Source organism: Dreissena polymorpha, chromosome 2 (genome assembly GCF_020536995.1).
Source record: "Dreissena polymorpha isolate Duluth1 chromosome 2, UMN_Dpol_1.0, whole genome shotgun sequence".
Classification (NCBI taxonomy): domain Eukaryota; kingdom Metazoa; phylum Mollusca; class Bivalvia; order Myida; family Dreissenidae; genus Dreissena; species Dreissena polymorpha.
The window spans coordinates 143717700-143739902 of NC_068356.1; the positions used below are offsets into that span (position 1 = coordinate 143717700).

General features: G+C 32.8%; 1 protein-coding gene across 1 annotated transcript in view; it reads right to left on the minus strand.

Moving 5' to 3' along the window:
- LOC127869292 (uncharacterized) overlaps positions 1–22203 on the minus strand; it is a 37220-nt gene that overhangs the window by 13603 nt on the left and 1414 nt on the right. Inside the window, exons 5-39 of the mRNA XM_052411732.1 lie at positions 21762–21923; positions 20755–20885; positions 20185–20358; positions 20013–20056; positions 19691–19728; positions 19278–19375; positions 18191–18361; positions 17922–17968; positions 16505–16618; positions 16207–16320; positions 15843–15956; positions 14255–14296; positions 13914–14009; positions 13734–13765; positions 13097–13212; positions 12639–12824; positions 12362–12402; positions 12233–12243; positions 10457–10587; positions 10090–10233; positions 9385–9434; positions 8719–8832; positions 8497–8607; positions 8306–8340; positions 7936–8030; positions 7631–7789; positions 6987–7030; positions 6738–6763; positions 5790–5908; positions 5481–5663; positions 2896–2951; positions 2613–2729; positions 2348–2385; positions 1306–1391; positions 781–942 (exon numbers count right to left, since the gene is read on the minus strand). Of these exons, the coding sequence (XP_052267692.1) occupies positions 781–942; positions 1306–1391; positions 2348–2385; positions 2613–2729; positions 2896–2951; positions 5481–5663; positions 5790–5908; positions 6738–6763; positions 6987–7030; positions 7631–7789; positions 7936–8030; positions 8306–8340; positions 8497–8607; positions 8719–8832; positions 9385–9434; positions 10090–10233; positions 10457–10587; positions 12233–12243; positions 12362–12402; positions 12639–12824; positions 13097–13212; positions 13734–13765; positions 13914–14009; positions 14255–14296; positions 15843–15956; positions 16207–16320; positions 16505–16618; positions 17922–17968; positions 18191–18361; positions 19278–19375; positions 19691–19728; positions 20013–20056; positions 20185–20358; positions 20755–20885; positions 21762–21923 (3401 nt within the window). The remainder of the gene's footprint in view (positions 1–780; positions 943–1305; positions 1392–2347; positions 2386–2612; positions 2730–2895; positions 2952–5480; positions 5664–5789; positions 5909–6737; positions 6764–6986; positions 7031–7630; positions 7790–7935; positions 8031–8305; positions 8341–8496; positions 8608–8718; positions 8833–9384; positions 9435–10089; positions 10234–10456; positions 10588–12232; positions 12244–12361; positions 12403–12638; positions 12825–13096; positions 13213–13733; positions 13766–13913; positions 14010–14254; positions 14297–15842; positions 15957–16206; positions 16321–16504; positions 16619–17921; positions 17969–18190; positions 18362–19277; positions 19376–19690; positions 19729–20012; positions 20057–20184; positions 20359–20754; positions 20886–21761; positions 21924–22203) is intronic.

Here is a 22203-nt window from a genome sequence, read left to right on the forward strand (position 1 = left end):
AGAATTAATGTGTATCATAACTATGATCCGGGATTGACAGACGCTTTACAATACATATTTCAATAATATTCAGTTTGTTTAAATTGCTGAGCAATTGATAGTTAATATGTGGGTTGACATATATATGTTGGTAAAGTAACATTTTCACTGAAAAGCTACCCCTCAACATATATTTTTTATAACAGTAGCTGGCTAACATAATTTAAAGCGTGATAAAAAAAACATCATCAATTATACTTAACAGACCCTATATTTATTGCATGGAAGCCTACTTTTTTAAGAAGCAACATTGAGATTTTGTGTAAACTTTAAAGTGCTTGGTGTCATTGGACTAAAAATAGTAATGCACCATTGGTATGAACGTAATAGGCTTGCCCGATGCACCATCGCGTGTAACAGAAATAACGCAGTTAATATTAAGCGACATGGTAAATCGATATAATATCATTTAGGACAGTAAATAAATTTTTGAATGTAAAATTTTAACTTAATACTCAAAGCTTTTGGTTCTAATATGATAATGTAAAATATGTTGTACAAGAAGTATGATGTACAGCAGCAAAACCTAGTTTAGATATAAGGTCTGAGAAGTATATTTCGTATCGACACGATAAGGTCGAATACCTCACGAACCCAGCGAACGGTATATTGTAAGGTATTGAGGCTATTATTTCATATCTCTTATAATATAACACATTGAATAAAACAAGTACATCGTGTTATAAGAGATTTAATTTGCTTTTGGACGTTCCGGATTTATTTTGGATCAAGCAGACTTACCCAGAAGAATTCGACATTTGTACACATAGCATACGAGGGCCTGCACTGTTGGCTTTCACATGAACTTTCCGAAACTGGCAACAACTATTTATTCCGGTGATAGTGTCCGCATCCATTGTCACATCGATTAAAGCTGAATCGTAAGTCAGCTCCATGGTCATACTTAAACAAATCATACATAAACAAGTTCAGTAACATAAACATTTGCGTGTTGAGTATGTTTCAACAAATTGTTCATAACAAAAACTAATTCATAAAAATCATAAATTGTCATATGTTCTGTTTAATGGTATATGAACGGTCATCGGTTACATTAAGCGGATTCTTAATGACCCAACTCGGTTTCATACATGACAGGTAATGTGCATGAGTTCACAAATGAGTAATTCAACCAATATTATTAAGGAATTATTTGCCAAATTAACAATGTGTTTTTTGAATGTTAGATGACCGTTGAACCTAGATTTTCTGCTTACAGTTACATAATGTTTTGCTGAAACTAAATGCCTGACATAGTTAACCTACCTATTTGCGCCACATACTTCAACTGGGAAGGAACATGTTTCGCCGACTTGGCAGCTAAAGTTTAAAGTATTCTTCCCGAGGAATTGCTGAATTGAATGTTAAGGCCACTTTAAAATAATGATATAGTGATGCATTGAAAGTAATTTATATATTTAGGATATCGACGGAATAACCTATATATAAAACAAACTAAATATTAAACTACGTTTCACGCAAATAACGTTTATCGACACAATTCGATTGGTAATTAAGTAGAAGCACTCATTTTTAATTTAAATTGGTTATAAAAACATGCATACAGTGTTTTGCATTTAATAAGCGCATAATATGTGTTTCGAATACACGCCTATAAGATATCGTGCACTCTTTCTACACCTGACTACCGCTATCGATATTGCGCACACAAATAACGGTAAATCATGTGCATGTCAGTCATATCGACTGTAATTATGCCATGTTTTTCCGTGTTCGCGGAAAGTGTTCGCAAAACAGTTGTTTTTATTTTAACGATATAAATAGCACCTAGCGTTCAGAAAAATACATGCATACTTTATATATTTAGAGCCAAAGTGATGATAAATGCAAATTCTACCACGGCACGTGACTTGTTTTCTATGTACAAAGAAGGAAATCTACTGTTGGTTATTACCCCGATATACCAACGGTTGTTTAAAGTGACGTCACTTTGATTGTCCGCGCACATTTTATGAATGAAGACGACGTCATTGGATTGTTATTGTTGTGGTGACGTCACGTTTTCGCGGAAAAGTGGAGGAAGTTCGGTTAATATAATTCTCATTAACCTTTAAATCGCGGATGACTTATTAATGAAATCGTGTTAGAATCGAAATAATCCACGGGTAACCGTTGATTATTGCGGTAATAACCAACGGTTTGTCGTTCCGATGCTTGTTATCAAACCATTCGGGGATTATTTCTTAAACAAACACCCTTACTTAAGAAATACCTATGTGAAACACAATATTTTTAGATTTGTACAAAACGGTTTTTCTTAGTGTTAGCAAAAAAGATGAAAACTTACCTTTACACATGTATTGTTATTGGTATCCGCACTAGAAACTAAAACATACAAAACTGTTTTAACTGATGGCATACTATTATTTGAGAAAATGTATTACAGAAATACGTCTGTTTCAATGTCCATTATGATACAAAGACTATATTTAAACACTGAACATTATTTTATTTTTTATCTGAATGAGAGACAAACATGGTTGTAAAAAAAAAATCAAGCAAACCCTATTGTGTCATTCTTTACAAAATGACAATATAGAAGCTGTACATACTTTCACACTTTGTTCCAGAGTATCCCTTTCTACAATAGCAAACTGGTTTATCCGCTTCGTGTCCGTCACAAAATCCTCCATGCAGGCATTGTAATTTCTGGCAACCAATACCACGTGCTTAAAATAATAATTTAAACCTTGCATTTTGACTATAACTTGTATTAACCATCTCTTTAAGAGTATTTATTAAATATCTTGTTACAAATACCAAGTCGTTAATAGATACACCGGATTAATGTTAATTCATATATTCAACATATTTGATAAAAATATCTCGCTTTACCGCGAATATCATTTGCGACCTTGAAACATCGCTTTTCACCCTCGATCTGTGGAAATCTAAATATGAAAACACAATTGTGTTTTACAAACATGTATATGTTTGTTAAAAAGGTGTTCAGGTAAAATAAGCTTAAATCATTTCTGTTTTGTGGAGATTTTCCGTTATTGTTATTTTTGCAGTGCTAAGATTTTGAAGATCAGATCAAAAATACATTGAGAAAAATAGGTATTTTCGCAAACCATTTGTAATTCTATTTTTTAAATAAGAACAAGTTATCTCGCCCTTTATGTTTTTGTCAATAATTTAAAAAACACACACACAAGTTGTCATGAAAATGCGTTAATTTGTACAAATTCAGTCTAACAAAACTAAATAAAAACGTTTAGGACCAATAATTGTATTCCATTTAATCCTGTTGTTTTACTTTAAAACCTTGAATGTTAAAATAAAATTTCGATAATAGTTGTAAATGTACCAATGTAGATAATGTTTCTGTTTTTTCAGTGTTCATCATAAATCTTAATTGAGGGAAATGTATACCTTTACTTAAAAAACTAAGATTTATATTGAAGTAACAAAGCGACCATTGCAATTTAAGTTAAAACATACAAAACATTGTATTGATGGAAAAAACGTTGCATATTCAAATAATAAAATAATGATTAAATATTGAAATACGGTTTTTGCAACAATGTTGTGTCCGTTGCACGGCTAACTGTACGCGAGATGTGCAGAATATTTTATAAATGAAATGAATAGTTTCTGTATAATAACAGACATACAGAAATGGTTCTTATGACATGTGTACTGCTTTAGACCTTACATAACGGAGTTGTAACGTTACTTTAAAGGGGCCTTTTTACAGATTTTGGCATGCATTATAGTATGTCATTAAATGCTTTATAGTTATAAATTTAAACATTGGATCTAAAAAGCTCCAGTAAAAAAAACAAGAATACAAATTAAAAAAAGAAAAACAAATTCCTCAACTGGGCTCGAAACACTGACCCCTGGGATGCTCCATGTAACAGTCTTCCGCTTAAACCACTCGACCATCCGTGCTAATGCTATGAAGCAGTGTATTTTTTTTTATTTTATATAAGCAATCCTCGTTGTTACAAAAAAATATAACGGCAACAACAGAACTTTTCATATTATTCAATCGTTTCGCGTTGCAACGCTTTATAATTTTCAGGTTTTCAAATCGTCAAAAGATTATTTCAATACTCGCGGAGAAATCTCAGAAGCTATTTCTAAATATTACCAAAGTTTCCCATACAAGACGAGATAGCTGGGTTCACATGCTACAGTGACAACATATGTTACAAGCATGCTAACTTTTGGAATAATGTATGTGCTTAAATAAAATATATATTAGATAGGTTTTGCTTTTTTTTTTTAACCGTAAACCACTTACGACCTGACGCCACTTCCGTAGCTTGATCATAATACAAGACGTGAGGTAGAATGAATTAACATCATAAACAAGTGTATTGACATTATAACAAGGGCTGTTTGTAAAACATGCATGCCCCCTATATGGGCTATAAGTTGTAGTAGCAGCCATTGTGTGAATACGTTTTTTGTCACTGTGAACGGTGGTGGTGGTGGTGGTGGTGGTGGTGGTGGTGGTGGAGGTTGAGGAGGAGGAGGAGTAGGAAAAGTAGATGTAGTAGTAGTAGTAGTAGTAGTAGTAGTAGTAGTAGTAGTAGTAGTAGTAGTAGTAGTAGAAGTAGTAGTAGTAGAAGTAGTAGTAGTAGTAGTAGTAGTAGTAGTAGTAGTAGTAGTAGTAGTAGTAGTAGTAGTAGTAGTAGTAGTAGTAGTAGTAGTAGTAGTAGTAGTAGTTGTAGTAGTAGTAGTAGTAATAGTAGTAGTGACCTGTGACCTTGACCTTTGACCTAGTGACCTCAAAATCAATAGGGGTCATCTCCGAGTCATGATCAATGTACCTATGAAGTTTCATGATCCTAGCCCCACGCGTTCTTGAGTTATCATCCGGAAACCACCTGGTGGACGGACCGACCGACCGACCGACATGAGCAAAGCAATATACCCCCTCTTCTTCGAAGGGGGGCATAATAAATGTAACCAGATATTTTGTTAGTGATTAGCTTTTTGTGCTACGAAAAGTAAAGCTTGACACTTTATTATACCTTCGTAGCAATTACATAAAATGTTAAGTTGTTTTAGTGATACTTGCATGCATTATTAACACAAACCATATAACATTAAGACAAACTCACAATAACGAGAATAATCTGCCAGACTCAAGCTTTCGAAACAAATAACAAACCTGTCGATCCTGCTGAGAGATAATTTAATTCCATGTACAGGGAGATGTGTTAGAATAAAATGTTTAAAACCTCATAATTGTCACTTACTTTAAATGCATAAGATACACACATTTGAACTGCTATTAAAATCGACCTGGAGTTTCACTTCTTTTTACTGAATGACCTATGTATGTCAATACCGCAACATTAATATTTTATACCTCGAAATTGAGAGTTCTTAAAGTGGTTTAATGAAATTCTACACAAAAGGGGAATAATACTAACGACAATGAAACATAAGCATTTTCTTACTTGCTCGAACTTAATGTCAGGCAAATTTTCTTTTCCTCAGTTATGTAAGATGTTGGAACAAAAACAACGTCGAATGTGCAGCTTTTATTAGCCGTTTTGTCGTCCTCGCATAATTCACAGCTCGAGTATATGACGTGTTCAAATGGAATAATAGGTACATCTGTAGACAAAGACGCTGATATGCTGCAAGAACGAGAGTAGAGGATTATCAATAAACCGTTTCATAGTAAAGCTACTAGCATACAAGTCAAGCTGTGACTGGACTAATACATTTCGGTGTCTTTTCTTCACTTTACAATATAACCATACCACTTAGTTTCATTTCCATGCCCTGGATTTGCTGTATATGATACGCGACACTGTTCACCAGTAACACATTCGACAACGGAATCACTTTGAAGACTTGGTGATACGAAATGTGGTGTATCCTACAATAGAACTTAAATATGTAAAAAGTCGAATTACGACTGTGGAAAGGTCCCAGGTTTGAAGCGAATGTTTAAATTAGTCAATTTAAGGTCACTAATGTGCGGTGCGATGCTACTTTAGCACAATGCAATAAATCAAACAAACGCTGCTCGACTGCGCTTTGAATATGGTCATCTCAAGATTTGAGGACACACAATGCCGATGGGAATCTGCATTGTGAATTGCTTGTCCTCGCATCTCAATTTGTTTTGTTCGTATCGTCTTTCCGCGATATTTATGCTTATCTAGATGAGGACAGTTTGAAACAAACGACTTGCAATATCCGAATGTTGTTAAATGTGCAAATGCGTTTTCAGCCTCATAACTTGCACACAATGTGCTTATAAAGAAATATGTTCTAAGGGGTTTACGTTGTATTTGAGCCTTTCCTCGCATTATAATGACCTTGTCAGCCAGCAAACGTTACCGGTCAAAGTATTTTTTGCTGACTAGATAGTTACTGAAATGCGTGGATGACGTCAGCAATATATACTATTACTTACGTAAACCACAGCAAATACATTTTTCCATCAATAAAAGGTTTGTCCTATGTTATAACAATAAACAAATTGCGGGGTTTGAGTTACGCCATAAGACACATTCGTGATATCCAGATATTAATATTAATCATACACTTGTTTTAAGTGACGTTTCGCAGAAGCCCTTAAAAAGCCAATATTAAAAAATAGCATTATGGGCCTAACACGGTAGAGTATCGCAAACTATTAACTGTATGTTTTGGGTTCATTGATATTGAATCGATCTTAACAAATCGTAACAAAGCCATACCTTCGATACGTAGCCATCATTCGTATCTGTAAGAGAAGTTCGTACATATTTATATTAAGTACACACGATTCTATGATACATATGAGTTAATATGATTTTACATATAACATATGTTTCACATATCTGAAAGTTTCACTATTAATATTGAACGGTTTTACAAAACAAAAAGCATTTGAATTATTTTTTAAATGAACAAAATAAGACGCGATTTATGATGGGAAAACAACAATTACAAAACATGACATATACCTTGCGTCACATTGACATCAAAACAAACTTCGTCTTTGTTAGTTCTGTAATAATAAGTTAGAAATAATGCAATCATGTGATAATAAAAATATTATTGGAAACACTTATTTCATATGTCAATCAACATTAATATGGAGAAGTATTATTCATATTGTGTTGTGTATGTAAACGACCAATATTTGATGTATAAACGACAAGGTTTACGAATTGTAACTTTATATCAAATTTTAAGCAATATTTCTTAAAACCTCATATATCTTTATATGCCATGACGAATTGTAAATTTATAGCAAACAGTCTAACGTCGAAATCTCAATATTACCTCTATCACTTTTTTGTTTAAACGATCACCCACTGAACAGTATACTTTGTGTATGAGTTTGTTTTACATAACCAGTGATCAAACGTATTGTACATTATTAAGACTAATAAGTTCAGAATCTGATAGATGAACCGAATTCGGCATTCAGCAAGTAGGCAACAGCAAATCATTTGACTAGCTTGATGTTGACAATTTACTAATCATTTATTTGAGTTATAGTATTCTTTGCGAATGAGGCGTTTGCATCCTTTTTTACACAAGTGCATTTTACGTAATTTTCAGGCAGCCACTAATAATCTCATTAAAAAAAGCAATGTCTTACCGAACATTATCAAATGTCTGCAAGCACACCGTGTGTTTTACAGCAAGCTTGGGTACCATACCAATTCTGACTTGATATATTCCACGCATTGAATGTCTTTCAAAGATTTCCACACTCGCATCGATGCCTTTGCTCGTATACGCAAGCGCAACTTGCGGTCTACAACAAACATAAAGAAATCAGGTATACACATAGTACATGTATAGATCATCAAAACATTATTACTTATAATGATCCCAGATAACTGTGTTTACATAAAGACTTATGTCAACGAATACCGGTATGAATATGAAATATAAAGTTACCTTGAACTGTAGATAACAAATGCATACACTTCACACTCTTTTCCGGCGATGCAAAATATGTTTCTTACAATACCGGATGTTCTGTCGATTACAGGCTAAAATAATAATGTGTCAGAGCTAACACATATGAAAACAGTATAGACACAATCACATGTGGCTTATGCATCCACTGTCACAGTGATCATAATATAGTTTGAAGTAGTTTAACCTGTATGTTCAATAACGGATATCAATGCTTTTTGTAGGAAACATGGCAATTTTTATTTTCTAGTTTCAAATTCGTTAATTGGTTTTACATATTGGACAATATTGTTTGGTCATATTTAGTGTGTGCCATTAAACGTATGGTAATATCATAAACAAAGCTTACCCAAGTGTTTTCTTGTAATGTTTTAGCTACTATATCTGAAAATGATCAACGATCCGAAGGTTAATATAAACTGTTACCACATTGAAGTGAGTCGATAGTTTCAATCTAATAATTTACTAGCAATTTCAATCTATATACGGGGGAATATATAAACACTGTGGCTAGATACCTATCACGCGTCAACTACGTACCGTTTGAGCAAATTTGTCCGTCATAACCTGGCCTGCAAACGCAAGTGGTTACGCTATTATTTACAAAACAGTGTCCTCCATTTTGACATGTATTCGTATTATGACAGGGCCCTGCAATGTAAAAGCACATAGCATAAATACCTCGAGATTATACAAGTCCTTTACATCAACGCGCCAACTTTTAAAAATCAATCTGAAAAACATCACTTGACATTAACTGACCTCTTTCACACGAACGTCCGATATAATATTTTCCACAAATACACTTAGTGTTATTTTCTGCACGTGCAAAACAAACCCCGTCATTTTGACATATGTTGGGTGACTCACAGGGACCTTTAAACAATGAAATATTTCATAACCTTAGTGATGAATCACGAAAATTACATTTAATATTTAGTCCTGTCGAAGGTCAGATACGTCATACGCACTGATTCTGAGATACTATAGCAATATTGGAAATATCAAACGTGAATAAATATATATCTATACATACACTTTGAACATACTGAATTTTCGTCAAACACACCATGCTATTTATCTAAACAAAAACTACACATTTGTAAGTAGAATGTTAACACCATTTAGTATTTGGCTTTAAAGATACAAATATTATTATATTTTTTAATAAATAACGAAATGATAAAAGTACGAAAACAAGAAGTAGCGTGTATTTGTGTTTTACAATCAAACACACGGTGGTACAAATGCAAATAATTGCGATTAAATTATGATACAGTCATTTTTCGTTATAAAAGATGTGCATGGATATTATAATATTTTTTCCCTGGAATGTGTTGTTTTCTATGACTTTTATTTGCCATCAACCTTTTGAGAATATGTATTTAGAGGTTAGCCTATATTGATGCGCACTTAAATTGACAGTACCTTTTACGTTTTCATCAGTGACAAGGAATGTATAGATCCGCTCGTCATTTCTATTCGATGAGAAGATAAAAAAATACATTTGAGCAGTGAATGATAAGTTTACCAATGCATATATTAAATGCAAACTAGAGTAATAACTTATGGCGATACATATTCGGCAAACTGTGCAGTGAATTTACAATAATAGTGTTCAAGTCTTTTAACATTCAAGGTCAAAGTCTGAACATCAATTTTATTTGGCTAGCTGGTCGACAATTATGATTTATGTCGAAACAATATGATGACCTCCATGGCATACGTGTATGAACTGCATCACAATTAAAGGTTATGCGCAACTCAAGAAAACAATCAAACAATGCTGTATATCGATCAACTTGAATGCGATCATTAAATACATGTTGCGCAATAAACTTTCTTTTGATAAGGGAGTTGAGGACTGTAGAAGACTGTAAAAGAAACATTATGTAGTTGTTTTACCTTTTTTCGGTTCAGTAAAACATATCACCAGTATCATTTCCATTTAAATATGACCACTTGTTATGCTTAATTCAATTTAAAAAAAAAATGTTTGAAGGAAGTTATCAACAACCCGATCGACAAACTCACACAATTACACCAGTTTATCTTTTTAAAAAATATTTTAATGAAGTTGTTTTTCAATTGATATTATTTCATATAGTTTAATTAACACAAAAATTCATATACCCATATTTGAGCACTATCACTTCGCTTCCGGCTTTATTGAATTGTACAACCATCTCAAGCAAGCACACGAAATTATCATCGAAATCGGTTGTATTTACAGGCTGCAAAAGGTGGATGAATGATGAAGTTGGTTGAAGCCTTTCGCTGCAAAAAGCGAGTTACAAAACACCTTAAAATAACAACGTATAGTTTAAAACAAAGCACTTGTCAAACTACAGTAATAAAGCATATACATCAACCGGAATAATTTTTTGAATTCACTTATTGTGCAAGGTAGGATTAGGTATCAAAAGCGTCGTAGCAAAAAGAGTGATATTATTTTAAACACGTATATTATAAAAAAAAATTGTCATAAACATGTATTTACCAAACGCTGTTGTTTGGAGTTGTGAATAAAAGAATTGTGTTCCTCTCGTTTGCAACGACTTGAAATCTGCTTCCCGTCAAAGGTGTGGGCAGCTCAAATGATGGTGATCGGGCTTCTCTTTTCGTCCTAATCTGGTTCAAGCAATCAATACAAATTAAATACTGCAAAATAACGAAGCGAGCTCTAAATATGTTTACTTGGCTCATTCTATATATTTCACACAACTCGATAGTACGCGGACAGGATACTTCCTCGAGTTTAATAGTATAGAAAATGTGATATACATATGCAAAGAACATATATTATTGAAATGCATTTTGTTTATACAGTTACCAATCACATATGTTTGTGTGTCTCCTCTTCCCGATACATGCAGAATAAAGCTGGGTAGGTAAGTAGCGAACAATTTTGGACTTAAATAGTCATTTACAAAATAACTATATGCAAGATTCTATGCTTAAACACAATATTCACGTACTGTAGACTTTTGTTAAAATGGACTTTTAACAATCCATACGGAAGAAAAAAATCTTACAGGATATGAGGTCCGATGACTTAAAATTTACCGGACCTCACCTGTTTTACAGGATCTTTTCTTCTTTAACAAAACAATAAAAAATAACTTTTATAGAGAAGATTTTTTGCTATTATGACGTTCCCGATGGTTAGCAAATCTAAAACATATAAATAACAACTACATTTCGACCAGAAATTTAAACATGTTTTATAAAAACGTATGGGACAATTTTTAAATAAAGTGATATTATGGGCATCTAACAATTTATAGGTGTCTATCGCAACCGGTGTTTTCACTTCATATACACTTATATTTGTTAATGCAGCATCAACTTACTAAAACAATATCCCGGAAAGAGAAAAATAATTCATTTGAATATCAACCGTATTTTCGTTTGACAACTGATCATGCATGTACGATGTGATTCTAAATTTAGTTTTAGTGCAGATTCGTTCATACGACACAAATACACAATTTTGTTTTACGGATCATTTCGGCTTACAGGACTCACCAGTCACGTAAAATATCAAATATAAAATTTATTTTTTATAAACAACTGGTAGCAAGATGAGTTGCAGATAATTGGTCAGTAACCACATGTTAGCTAACTCAATGCCCATAATATCACTTTAAAACTGCACAAAGCGTTGTGAATAAGAATCGCGTTTGGACTTAGTAACGTCACCAGCAAAGATCGACTGGGTGGTAAAAACAGTTTTGTTTTAAATTTTAAAGTTAAACAATCAATCAAAGTCAATAGTTCTACATATTCTAGTTTCGTTTTCATATTTTAACCAATACACTATTTTACAGATTTTTTGCTGGACACAAGGGCCGACAGCTTCAGCAATAATACCCAACCTCGGCAAACTTAAATGCGCTAGGTCTGACGTCTTTTTCATTGGTTTACTAATAGAGCAATATACTATGAAAAAAAATTTTACAAATCAGAATGAATGTATACGTTTTATATATGACCATAGACAAAAATCAATATTTCTAGATGTTCTTTAGATTTAGGATATTCCATATCGAACATATGGCAAGTTGTGTGAACAATCTCGATACGGTTGGTGAATCTGTTTTGTTTTGACGTTTAACTCTCAGAGGCCGGGGATTTTAGATTCCACGCGATTTGTTAACTCACGTCAATTTGTGTCGAAACTTTAGGAGTGAGTATAACCAATAAAACTAGATTGGGCAAAATTGCACGAATATCTATGGATGGTCCAAAGAGCTAATGAAGAAGGTATACATACCGGAGCAGGCACTGTCAATAAAAACAAACCCGACAATTAATAACATTTAAAAGGCATCATATATTGTTAAATACACGACAAATGTAATACAAAACATCTATATCATTCGGAATCTTTATCACTACTCACCGAATTCGATTTCATAACACACTGTATCATCCGCGTGTTCACTGAAAAAGTGAAATTCATATGACATCATAAAATGATACTTTTCATCGGTCGATATATTCATAATTGATTTTAATGCATCTTGAAATTGAAATCAATATTTTGTACATGCGAATATGAGAAACAAAACTCGCATGTTCATACGTAAAAAATAAGTAACACATGTACGGTTCAAATTAAGAGTGACTGTAATAACATATTTTCACATTGAAATCGGGGAAGAAAGTGTTATCCATACCCAGCTTCTACCGTTAAACACACATAGTGCCCATCCTTTTGATGAATGGTGGTTTCATTTAAGTAACAACGCATGACATACGTTGACGAAATACCATGAAACAGCGACGACTGTCTAAAGTTGGTGCATCGAACGTTCTGGGCAAGGTCAGCAGATGTTGTATTGCTTACTTTTAAATTGTTGATTCTATAAATATCAAACGGATAACAAATACAGTAAAGCATACTATCATACTAAACTGCAAAATATTGCCATCAAGCTCAACATCAATATATTCCGGAGTTTACATGAAACGATTGATTTCCATAAAGCGTTTGGCAGATTTGTTCATTTAGTAGATTGCATATGATTTTGTATCACCAAATTGTGTCTAGACTTAACCTATTTCTGAAATTAAATATAAAACGTGCATCAAAATGGTAGAAGATAATATGTTACATGCATATATAAAACCATACCCAGATAAATATGTTACGTAGACATCAAAAACGCACTCGTGCACAACGTAATTTCTTTCACTGCAATGAATCATGCTTCCATTTGACAATGTAGGTTTGATAATCTGAACATCACTCTGAAATAAGCACAATATTTCGCATGTTTATTACAAATTATGTTAAAGAAGGGTTTAGTTCTATTGAATGCATTAATATCGGCAAATACGCGTTTGTTCACAATCATCTCACGACCGGAGGTTAAGCGATAAAATTACGAAGCATCTTTACTTATGGTCGTGGGAAACAAACAAGTATTATTGCGATTATTAACACGACTTTATGCTGACTATTTATCTTAATATATCTTTTATGGCAACATGGAAAGTTCAAGTTTGTCAAAGCTCCTCCAATAATTTCGGCGCATGATTTTCATTGATAAAACATGTGATGTAAAAACTGGTTAAAAAATGTAAGACTCCGCTCTTTTATGTTAGCCCGGCCGATATTTATTGCAGAATGAACTAATGTTTGATATCCGTATTTACTTATATGTAACTTTGCTCGTTCCTGTTTAGATTGTTATAGTGGAATAACATTTATAAATTAACAAATATTATTTGCAAGCGCGTACTGTCTGTGCTGGATGCAATATACTCACGTTTGATGCAGTGCTAGGTCGGATGTCAAGGACTGAAACAGAAAAGGTATACTCTCAAAGAAAAAGGCCAAAAATAAACTTCATATAGACACTTCAAATTTAATAAGAGCTCGTTTATTTCAAACGTATTACTTTAATGAATATATATTCAGTTATTTTCTAGTAACTTTCTACACATACTGTTTTCGCATCGAGCTCCCGAGTAGCCAATTCCACAATAGCAAACACCGCTAGAGCAGACTCCTTGATTTAAACAAAGGTCGTCTGTGCATTTATCTATATCCAGAAAATAAAACAAGATTGAGTCGAACAGTAAATTGCACACGTTCAATATATTGTGAATTGTCATTTATACAAAGCGCCACATTTAGAAATTAATGTTCTTGAGTAGTTCTTAGGCATTTAATTTATTTTGTTTAATAATGTTTTACTACTTGTTTAGTCGACCACTTATATCTTGGCGATCATTACACTTTCAAATCAACATACTAATAATATGAAGTAAAATACAAAGTGTGTACCATTAACACAGGAGTCACTTGCAGATGCATTGACGCATGTATCTAAAGAAAGATAAAACACCAATAATTCATGTGTATAATATATATAGTATACGCGGTTCGTGCCGAAATGGGGGTAACGTTTATCCGGTGACACTTACAAAAAGAGACTATAACTAGGTTAAGCCAGCCATTTGTCCATTAAGGGCCGAACCGGATAAACTCATTCTAAGTCTGCGACTACAGTTCATTGATTTCCTTCTATTTTACCACATCGTATAGCGAGTGCAATATAGTCACACAAAAAAAAGAAATGACTAACCACTTAGTAAACATATGAAGATGGCTATAAGTTCAACATAAGCTTCCACTTTGAATGGCCTCTAAAATAAAAAGATTCCTGGCGATCTACTTACTGACAGTTTTGTATGTTAACAGTTTTATGTTTAATTGTTTGAATTTTTTACTATGTACACAAGTAACTAAATTAAAATGAATATCCTTTCTTCGGTCATTCTGTCCATCACATAACTAAGGATTGTTAGATTAATTAGATTAGTTTAATGTCCACAGTAACATAACTAAAATAAAGTTGACAACGGCGACAAATTACAACCAAACAAACAAAGGTTGATGAATAACCAAATTCAACGAATGAAATAGTCGTACAATTACGACAAGCGCCAGATGATAGTAATTTTGTACACTGTTAGTGTTTTTGCTTCAAAATAATTATCATGAAAAAACTGTTTTCAATTAATGATTCATTTAGAAAACTATGAGCCTTAAAGTTTTGATTAATTGCACACCGTGGTTACAGACACGCGTTTATTTTCGAAATCAGCATGACTGGTAAGCTCGTATTTTTATCAAAACTCTGACATATTTGTTTTTGAAATATGCATACGTTTATTAATACTGCTTTTGAAAACACCGGTTACACGCAACGGTTACACGCACACAACCCACTTTTAAAGGATAATAACAATTATTATCAACGATTCAAATCCGGTCTAAAGGTTGTGCCAACTTTTAACGCGCTTTCTAAATTACATAAAAAAGATCGCATTGTTTGTTATAAATATCAAACAAACAATTTATAAACATTGTATAAAATCATCATACGGGACATGAAATGATTTCTGTTAATAATGTTGTTTGTATGACGTACAACATAATCGCGGTGAAAATTTCGGCCGGAAATAACAAGTCTAGATACACATAGACACATGAGGAAATTATTGAAAAGTACGGAGACCTATTATACCATTTTATATATTATTGGCGAACATGTTTCGCCGATACCGACACGTAAGTCGTATTTATTACAGATCCAACATGTGCATTGTTTTGTCATATCAATTAGTGAGGCTTTCTAAACATGTATTTATCACGTTCGTAAGATTTTGACGACATAACCGAATATACTTTCCAATTTGTAAATCACACGTTTAGTTGGGTGATTCACTTCATCGGAACTTTTTTTATTTTATCATCAATTTGTTTTTTAGAACACAAGTTTTAAGGTTGTGAATAAGCTCTTCAAACTAACGGTTTATTAAGATAGGATCAAATGCTGTATGTATTTATTTTAATATTCTGCATATACTTGTTTTGCAGTCTTTTCCAACGAATCCTCCAAAACAATGGCAAGTGTAGTTGTTATTTCTATCTTCGCAAATTCCGTTATCATTGCACGTTCTATTTTGACAATCGTTTATTTCTGAAATATAAAGAATCGAACACGGAGTTAAGTCAGTGTTCACAAAAAACGTATCAATATTTTATTTTATTATAACTTCATTATTATATAAGATTATCAATACAATGTAAAGGCAAAAATATATGGTGCACATTATCAGCAACTGAATAAGTATTCAATGGTTTGTTATTTAAGGAAAATGATCCATTGGTTATTAAAACAAGACAATATATATAATACAACATCAACCATACAATAACAATAATCATACTCTCTGCACAGTGAGGTCCAAAATAGTCGCTTGGGTTATATCCATCATCGACACAGAGGCAGGCACCATTTTTTGTACATTGACCATGCACGCATGTAGTGTGATCACAAAAAACTTGATTAAAAAGATATAAACATTTATGGTAGAGGTTTATACGCAATACAGATATCACATGTCTCATTTTAACAGATGAAGTACAACATGAGCATGTGTACTATTAATACACACATTATGAGACGATATAAAACATGTATAATGCTATTTGTACCTGTTGCGTTAAAACAAACTTTAGCCTTACTTGTGTCGCAAAATCGTCCTGTTATCCCATCCTTACAGTGGCAAGTAAATGTACCGGTATCTTCTCTGAATATGCACTGTCCATTACCCCCACACGGGGCCGATATGCATGGATCTGATTTGACACATACGACTGTTAGTTAACAGTTAACTACACTGGGAAACTTGTTTCTGTTTTATATGGATAATGATATGATGTCATAATCATATATACTATATTGCATGTTTCAGACAACATACCATCGCGTCAAGAGAAAATTAAGAATTAAAAAATACAACACGAATGCTTTAACATCATATGTAAGCTTTTAGCGGTCAACTATACATTTTGCATTAAATAAATTTCACTTATAAAATATAATGAAATGGTAAAAATCCAGACGTGTAACCCGGATAAGGTTAACATCTTTGCGTTTGCATTCACATCTCTAGGATCTGCATGCATACCATGAATATACGTTTTCGTGCGTAGGTATTTTTAACATTAAATTATATATATTAGACCCATGCGCAACATGCACTAATTTACTTCGTTCACCGCTTTACTTTTTATGCATTGGTAATGTACACCTCAAGTTATCCTAACATGTTGTAGTTCGGCCCCTAGAACTAGAAAAATCTGTTATAGACGTTTCGACATGTGCGGCTTTTACTACCACTTTATTATTCCTGAATACACTGTGTTCAGATTTAATGTAGTAATTTTCACTTATTAACAACAATAGCCATCTGATCGTTATGTAATAAAATTTTAATTCAAGCGATGGTATTTTAACTTAATTAATATTATGAATTTTAACGCACTTTAGCCAATACTTTTATTGCTTGTTTATTCAAAACAGAGTGACGACGGATATACTAGAGACATAATGTATATAGCTAATATCATTACAAAGTAAAAATTATCGTCCTCAATGTTTCGAATCATTATACAGTTTTGATTACAGTTTTCTATTGGTGAAATGTATATATAGATTAACCAAATTACATGAACATAACACATTAAAAATAGTTTAACAATCTGACGTATGTAATAAACGTAATACCGATAATCAAATGCAATATAACGAACGGTTTAAATAATGAAAACACAATTCGAATTATTTCAAAGAATATAATACTATTCTTTGCAGTACACATAACAGGCTCACACGAGTATTTAATGTGTTGGTGGAATGTATCTTATAACATACACAAACGAGTTCTACCATGGAATAATGAGTGGTATATCAAAACACTATGAGTGACACCGAAAAACGATCCATAAGTGTTTAACTTATTACTTGAACGGCATGTTATGTTTTACTAATAGTTACTTGTATATGTAGCAATAACGCTAATATCGTGTTAATTTTAACAAAACACTAATTTTGGTATATAACTTATGCACATTATTTCAAACCATTATTATGACATACCTGGAGAGATGATTACAAATTTTAGACAAAACTCATCGCTTTTTGTCCTGCAAAGAGATCCCATTACCATTATTAAAACAACACATTCAAACGACACATGTATACACACTATGAATTCTAATACGTCAATAGACGCTTAACGTTAACAAAATTAATAACTTCAAACACCGATTTAAAAATACTAATATCTTTAGTAAATCATACATAGCTGTAAAACAAAATACATGCCAAGAATAAGGAAGATGTAATGCAGTTGTTGTTATACGTACCCCATGTCATCGGTGGCTTGAAGACAAACGTTTACTTCCCCGTTTAGAGAATTGCGCACTGATAAGTCGGTTTTGTAGACATATTCGCCATTGAATGATATATTACCAATTGGTTGAAGTACATCGGTGTGGTCCATGTCACTTGTAGTAAATTCTATTATGTCCACGTTTCTATAAGTATAAGGAAACTGTTTTGATTTACATAACGAGCACTAAGCTCAAATGAAAACTGAGACATGTTGTAGTTTATTCAAATAATCTTAAATGCGATCATTCAAATGTATATAAAAACTCGCTTTACATGCAATTTCTGAAAGTAATGTATGATAACGCGTGTGAAACCAATGCTTCGTTTATGTATGGCAAGAACGCATTTTTGCAAAGACCGTCAATTTATATTCACATAAACATATATGCATCGTATATGCATGCTGTTCAACCCATTTGTGCCTAGTGGCCTCTCCCATCCTTCTAAATTGGATCAATTTATTGCCAAAATTAGGGATGTCTTGTATATTTATTTCTATATTTAGAATATTTCTTACAGAAATTCCTTTAAGCAAACAGCGCAGACCCTGATGAGACGCCGCATCGTGCGGCGTCTCATCTGGGTCTACGCTGTTTGCCAAGGCTTTTTTCTAGGCGCTAGGCATAAATGGGTTAACTTAAGTGTCACCTAAAGTATAGGCACCAAATTAATTTTTAGCTGAAAATTGAGAGCTAAACAAGTATATTTATCACATAATATCGAGGGCTGAAGGGACGACTGTTGTAACTCATATGAAATAAAGAAGGAGATACGGCAGTTTTTTGTTCAGCCCTCAATATTAACATAATACAATAAAATGCATTGTTTAAGAAACAAAGCACATACATGTTACCATTATTGAAAGGAATATATACTTTTGAATTTTTCTTTGTACGATGCAGCACTAGGTGTATGGTTCAAAGGCCACTTATTTAAACATGCATTGTATTTTTTATTGCGTGACACACGTTAATTAGCACATATTAACGTATACTATTTTGTTATTAAGAATTTATAAAACACATATGATCATCATTATAAAAATGCACACATATTTACCTTTTCGATTTAACGTAAATTGGTATTATACATGTGTCATCAATAGGGCACTTGACACTGCCGTTTGGCGCGGGCATGTAGACGAAATATGGCTTGTCCTAAAACGTATGTATTCCATTACATTAAGTAACATTAGTTCGTGTTATGAGAGGAGTTCAAAAGTGCAGTTCATTTATATATAAAATTGTTTACAAAAAGTTTACATTAGCTAAAAGCAATAAAATGGTCTATACGTGTGAGTCAATGACACACTTTCATAATTAATATCGTTTGTTTTTAACGTAATAGCATCGTTATAAGAAATGGGCAGAGGTCACATCCAATACAGTCAAGAACAAGAATGTTGGTGGCATTTTATTGAAACCTAGCAAGAATTAATTTTTATTGCAGTTTATCAAATTTAAACCACTTACAATATCACTTCTTCTTGTCGTGTAGTTGAAATGTGCATCTAAAATAAAATATGAAATATTTTTGGTATCACAAAAGATATGCATTGCTACGTGTTATTTAATTCATAGTGTATCTATATTTATATCCACAGTGAACGTATACGAATTAGGGTTATCTCGCTAAACATGTTGATAGTGTTAACTTAAAGTGTTGGCATTTAAAACACTACTTTCTGGTATTTCTGCTTTCTTTAAAACTGGAAGATCTATTAAACCATAAGGGCATTAAAACGATAAATTGCATACTTAACACTTAATTTGAAGACTTTTCAGTGTGATTTACCTTTAACAATTATCCGAAAGCACCTTGTTTCAAGAGACTCTTCACTGTAAGTGCACGAAACACATAGTTAGTAACAAACCATAAACAAGGCGTGCATACATAATACGTACAGAGCTCTTCATTATTATTCTGAATATTGTTAGCCGATTAAAAAGCTCATAACGGATCTTACCCATTTTCGTTCACCGCCGTAATGCAAGCTATGTTTTGTCCAGTTTCGTACATTGGATCCGCAAGTTTTATGCTCGACTGAAATGTATTCGGACGCCCAATCGAGTCAGGTTTAACATCCGAAATTGCCCATGTATTAGGCATCGTTCCAGAAGCGATGAATTCTTTCACAAATCTATTGGAAGTGTTGCAAGAGAGGAACAATTTAGAACATTTCGTGATTTATTGACATACAAGATTGATTTCATATTAAACGATACATTTAACCAGATTCACATTATTTGTTTGCCAACCATTTACAATTGTTCGTAAGAAAACGCACAAAAGCTCGATAATACGACCTCAAATAATTGGTTCTTAAAGTACTTCACAGCGAAAGATTTGTGTATTTAACAAAAAAAAAACTAACACTGCAATTATTAAATTTCAATCCCCAACAAGGTTATAACCAGTTTTGTTTCCAATAGCACGATTATACGCAGATGATAATTTAAATGTCAACACGTTTGCCATAAACAACGAATTTCAAGGGAAGATACTTAAAGGCCGCTTAAAACATGTAATAGCATACCCATCGGGTGACTCAGCAAACATGTCCGTATTCCACGTTGCTCCGGCGTAGAGATAAAAGGAATGCATCGGCTTGGGTGTTTTCATCACAAACATTGGCGTCGGCGAATTCCGTTGAACATGCACAGCAAACTTGAAAAAAGACAATACCGTATCTCTTCAAAAATTAATAAACAGCTAATAAAATACGCCAATATGTGATAAATTGAATAACAAAGAGGTTTAAGTAACGCATTTAAGGAGTCATTGTAATGTTTTTTAAATTTATTGTAGAGTTAAATATGCTTGAATATCCAACAAACGTGTTCCCCTTTTTAAGTGATGGTTAATATTCGCTGTAGTGAGGTTTCCGCCCGATAAAAAATAAATAAGTACAGTTAATATATGGTGATATCGGTGAATTATTGATTTTGATTAAAAAAATGATATTTTAAGGAGTGGTACAATTGTTACACTATTCTTATAAATATTGAATTTGTTGACAAGTGCACATGAATTTAAAGATCAGTATTCTACACATGGCAAGCCATGTATCAAACATACTTCGAATAAAACATAACTTTATTCTTACAAAGAGATCAAACCTTAAAAGTTAATCATAATGTATTGTCGCATATAATATTCTTTTAACTATGTTAATTTGCACAAAAACATCAAACTAGTTAATATCAACATGTTGTAGCATTAACAATTGTTTTATCTAAAACAACTTAAATGAACAAGTAGTTGTATTAAGTTTGGCTCAATACTGTAAGTTACTTAAATGACTGGGGCAATCGACATATAATTGCTTGGTGAAATAAAGGTGCATAATACTTAACAAATGTACACAACCGTATTCGATTTGCCAAAACAACGTCCCTGTTTATTCTTATCTCGCGACTAAATAAACTCCTATTTACTTTAAACAAAAATGTGACTTTAAATATAATAATATGAATCGTCCAATCATTTTGAGAGGGCACAAAATATAAGTTCGTTTCATCTTAAACCAATATGTAATATTACCTGAATTTGAAATTTACTTAAAATTGCTTGAGAAGGGGGTGCCAATTTTGAACCAAGCATTATAGCATATTTGTTTCTCTCTTTAACCTCTACTGTCACTGCAATCCAATCGTCTTCCTTATAATTGTTTTGTGATGTCGCATCGATCTTTACCGTACAGTTCTGTCAAAAACAACCGATTATTAACACGTTCTAATCAAGTTAAGTTTTTTAACTTAAACACAACATGAGCATGCATTGATCTGGTTTAAAAATAAAGCCGTTGAAGCAATATATACAATAAGAGTGTGCATAATCATACATTATATACACATTTAAAGTATCCATGATAGAGATTCCATTTGAAATCATCAGCTTTTTCCTAATAGTTGCATTCGCGGTCATGAACATTGAAATGATTAATAATTTAAATATAGACAACAAATAACCAAGAAAAAAATCA